Source organism: Trachemys scripta, chromosome 14 (genome assembly GCF_013100865.1).
Source record: "Trachemys scripta elegans isolate TJP31775 chromosome 14, CAS_Tse_1.0, whole genome shotgun sequence".
Classification (NCBI taxonomy): Eukaryota; Metazoa; Chordata; order Testudines; family Emydidae; genus Trachemys; species Trachemys scripta.
The window spans coordinates 35,823,458-35,827,325 of NC_048311.1; the positions used below are offsets into that span (position 1 = coordinate 35,823,458).

General features: G+C 52.5%; 1 protein-coding gene across 1 annotated transcript in view; it reads left to right on the forward strand.

The window, feature by feature from the left end:
- Nucleotides 1–2,973, forward strand: part of LOC117886993 (butyrophilin subfamily 1 member A1-like) — a 12,542-nt gene extending 9,569 nt beyond the window's left edge. The window contains exons 3-4 of the mRNA XM_034789214.1: nucleotides 482–556; nucleotides 1,607–2,973. Of these exons, the coding sequence (XP_034645105.1) occupies nucleotides 482–556; nucleotides 1,607–2,235 (704 nt within the window). The 3' untranslated portion in view covers nucleotides 2,236–2,973. The remainder of the gene's footprint in view (nucleotides 1–481; nucleotides 557–1,606) is intronic.
- Nucleotides 2,974–3,868: the final 895 nt, after the last annotated feature.

A 3,868-nucleotide genomic window follows, 5' to 3' on the forward strand; every position in this document is an offset into this window, starting at 1 on the left:
CCCCCCCCCACCGCTCTCCCTTGCCGGGGCAGGAGGCAGAAGCTTGGTCCTGCGGCAGCCAAGTTTCCCTCCTCCCCCGCTTCTTCCCCCAGCGTGGCGCTTTCTGGCCCCTCCTCCTCCTCCTCTCACCGGGCAGGCAGCGTGAAATCGGCTGGCGTGCCGTGTTTGGCACGCATGCCGTAGGTTGCCAACCCCTGGGCTAAACAGTGTTAATGTCAAGCCCAACTCAACAGTAGTAAATAAAAAGATTATACATTCCCGGGAGACCCTGGGAAGGGTCAGGGAAGAGAAAATACAATAAAGAACCAACAATAATAAGTGAAAATCATTATTTTCCATTGTCTCCCTTCATTTCTCTCGGGGTAGTTGAGCTCCCTTCCCTTGTGTTTGTGTCACAGAAATGAAACACGTTAGTTGTTGGAAATCTTGTCATAAATATGAGAGTATGAAAACACATTTTCCCCCACCCCCTTCTCTCTAGACAGTTTGCTATCTGGCATGGAGAAGAAATGGAATCCATTTTTGGCAAAGGAGAGGGAAAACGTAGGTGAAAGGGGTAAGTTTTCCTGTGGATATTGTCATGAGGAGAACCACCAAAGAGGAGACGCATTTGTGGATTCAGATTCACTTGCAGAAGAAAATTCTGGGCTCAAACAGAGCCGTTGTTAAGGACCAGGACAAGGGCGGTTAGAACAGGGGCCTGAAAACAAAGCGGAGGGTCAGCACCCGAGTCAGTGGCCAGATGCTAGAGTCAAAGGTCAAGCCAGAGTCCAAGCCAGGAACGGGAGCCAAAGGTCAGAACTGGAGTCAGAGGCTGAATGCCAAATATCAGAGCCACAGTCAGATTCCAGCCAAGAGTCAGGCTTAATTAGTTTAGTTGGACCCAGGGGTGGAGCTGGGTGTTCCTCTGCCTGAGATTCCTGTGGGTCATGCCACCGGTGGGGCCTGGGTTCTATCGGCCACTCACCCACCCCCTACTAACAAGCTGTTAGGTGGTAGCTGGGTCCCAACTTGGAGGCCCGTGGACCTGTGGTGAAGGAGCGGGGCTCCTCATGGCAGTTTCCCACCACTGGAGATTTGTAGGAATGGGGCGGGGCTGAGAGGCCATCACCGATCTAAGCACACGAGTGAGGAGGGGGTTGTGGTGCCATATACAGATGGGCTTGGAGTCAGTGATGTGATGTCTCCGCCCTCTTCTGGGTGAGGGTGGTGGGCCAGCCTGACCATCCCCCAGTGTCTCAGGGGGCACGACTCCCATCATTCTTTGCTCCAGTCCCAATGCTTTCCTGTCTTTTTTTTCCTCCTGGATTCAGCTGCTGTATTCCCACACTCCTGCCCTTCCAAGGGCTGCGAGCGGGAACTCTGTGGGGAGAGCAGTCTTCCTTCCCCATGGGCGGGGGAGGGCTCTCCTTCCACCCAGTGTCAGGGGGATCTGCAGTGAAATCACCGCTCAGCCCCCAGCGGGGCTGTTCCCTAGAACCTGGGACGGGCAGGAAATCAGGGAGGGCCCCAGTCAGGACAGGGCTACTGGGGAATGTGAGAAATGGTCCCAGTGTCCCCCAGGGTTGAGCTTTGCCTCTAACACTCTGATTCTCTCTCCCCCCAGTGAATGTGACTCTGGATCCAGACACGGCTCATCCCCAACTCATCCTGTCTGAGGATGGGAAAAGTGTGAGATGGGAAGACACACGGCAGGATCTGCCCGACAACCCTGAGAGATTTGACTCTTGGGCTTGTGTGCTGGGCTGTGAGGGATTCACCTCGGGGAGACATTGCTGGGAGGTGGAGGTGGGGGGTGGGGGAGTCTGTGTTGTGGGGGTGGCCAGAGAGTCTGTGGGGAGGAAGGGAGAGATCAGCTTTAGCCCTGAGGAGGGGATCTGGTCTGTAGGTCAGGCTGGAGGTCAGTACTGGGCTCTCACCTCGCCTAAGAAAGTCCTCTTGCCTCTGAGCTGCATCCCCCAGAGGATCTGGGTTTCTCTGGATTACGAAGAGGGGCTGGTGACATTTTTTGATGCTGATAGTGAGTCCCTCATCTTCCCCTACCAGAGGGCCTCTTTCACTGAGGAGAGAGTCCTCCCTTTTTGTGTGTGGGGAAAGTGTCCAGCTCACACTGCCTCCTTCAGAGATGAGGGTTTAAATCCACAACCCCACCAGTCATTCCCCATAAAGGTCATGTCTGCGTTGCACCCCCACGATTTCTCCACAGTCCAGAAAGAAAGAGCGACACCAAATTAAACCTAGCCACTGCTTCAGCAGAGTGCGCAACCCCTGTCTCAGGCAGCTCTCAGCCCAGTGCCTTCCAACAAGGGAAACCGAGGCCAAACATGCGTCGTCCCCAGAGGGGGATCCACCGCCAGCCAGCTTGTGCCACCTGCCCTGCAGCTGGGACAGAGCCCCATTGGGCCCAGCTGCCTCTCAGCCCAGAGAAAGGGATTCTCTGGATTCCCTGTTCAATTTGTGGTGATAGAAATAGCTTCCAACTGCCCTGCTTCTCACTGTCCCTGTGCCCCCATGTAACGATCTCGAGTCCCCAGCTGCTCTGTTCCCCTTCACCCGCTAGAAACTGGCTCCCAGTGAGAGAGCCCAGAATGAGCCACTTTCTCTCCCTGGAGAGAAGCTGGGTGCTGCGGAGGGAGATAGGCCCATGTGGGCCCTGGCGGCTGGGGATGGCAAGCCAGGGAGGAGCTGGAATTCTGTAACTCACCTTCCAGCTAAAGAACTAGCCTCTCTGCTGCCACCCTAGAGTCACTCCTTGGGTTATGAGGGTGGTAACTAGCACTGGGCAGTTGTGTGACTAGATGGGGCAGAAACCCTCTACTCAGGAGAGTTTGGAGTGTCAGTCACTGTGTGAACAGGGTTGGGGTTTCTGTACTGTACAGCTCTGTTTATTTTATGGGCAAGGGCCTAGGTCGCGGCTGTGTAGTGGCTGCTTATTGTGCTAAGCATGCTCATTCCGGAGTCCTCCCTCTGTTTGTTTGTTTGTTTGTTTGTTTGTTTGTATCTCCCTGCTTTCCTCTCCTCACATACAAAGATTGTGAGCTCTTCGGGGCACAGGCTGTCTTGAAATACAGCACCATGGGCCGCAGAGCCCCGACTTGTACAGGCACATGCTAACACGATCCAAATAACATATCATAACACTAATGAATGACTTGCCATTTGAAGCATTTGTTTCTTTTCAGCACCTTTTGTGTGTTACAGGATTTCCTGCCAATTAGAAATTAAGAATCCTCAACTCCAAGGAGGGTTTGGTGGGCATTTGACAGGGTTATTTTAGCAAATGTTATTTTTATTTTTATTTTTTATGATTCACATAATTCGGGACCAAAGTGTTTTTAGAACAGGATTTCTAGGGGATGCTACAGGGCTCTCTTGGCTGGGCCGTGTGGCATTAAATACAGAAATAAACATGGGAGCGAACAAAAAAAGAGTTGCCGCCTTCTCTTTCTTTACTGAAACATTCCTTGTCCCCAAGATGGGTTGCAGCTGCAGCCAGACGAGCCACGCCCCCCCCTTGTCAGTTTAAGACATATCCTGCCCCGTTGTGCTTTGTTTAGCCTGCTAGAGCCATATCTCGAAGCCTTGGTGGAGCATAGTCAAGGCCCCGTGTACAGGCATCGGGACAGACATCACAGTTAGTCGTGTGTTAGTATATTTGTACCTGCCTACTGTAATTTCCACTCCATGCATCTGATGAAGTGGGTTATAGCCCACTGAAGCTTATGCCCAAATAAATCTGGTAGTCTTTAAGGCTGTCATAAACATACAGCTAAGGGTAGCATAAAATCCCTCCTTTAGCTGTAAAGGGTTAAGAAGCTCAGATAACCTGGTTGGCACCTGACCAAAAGGACCAATAAGGGGAGAAGAT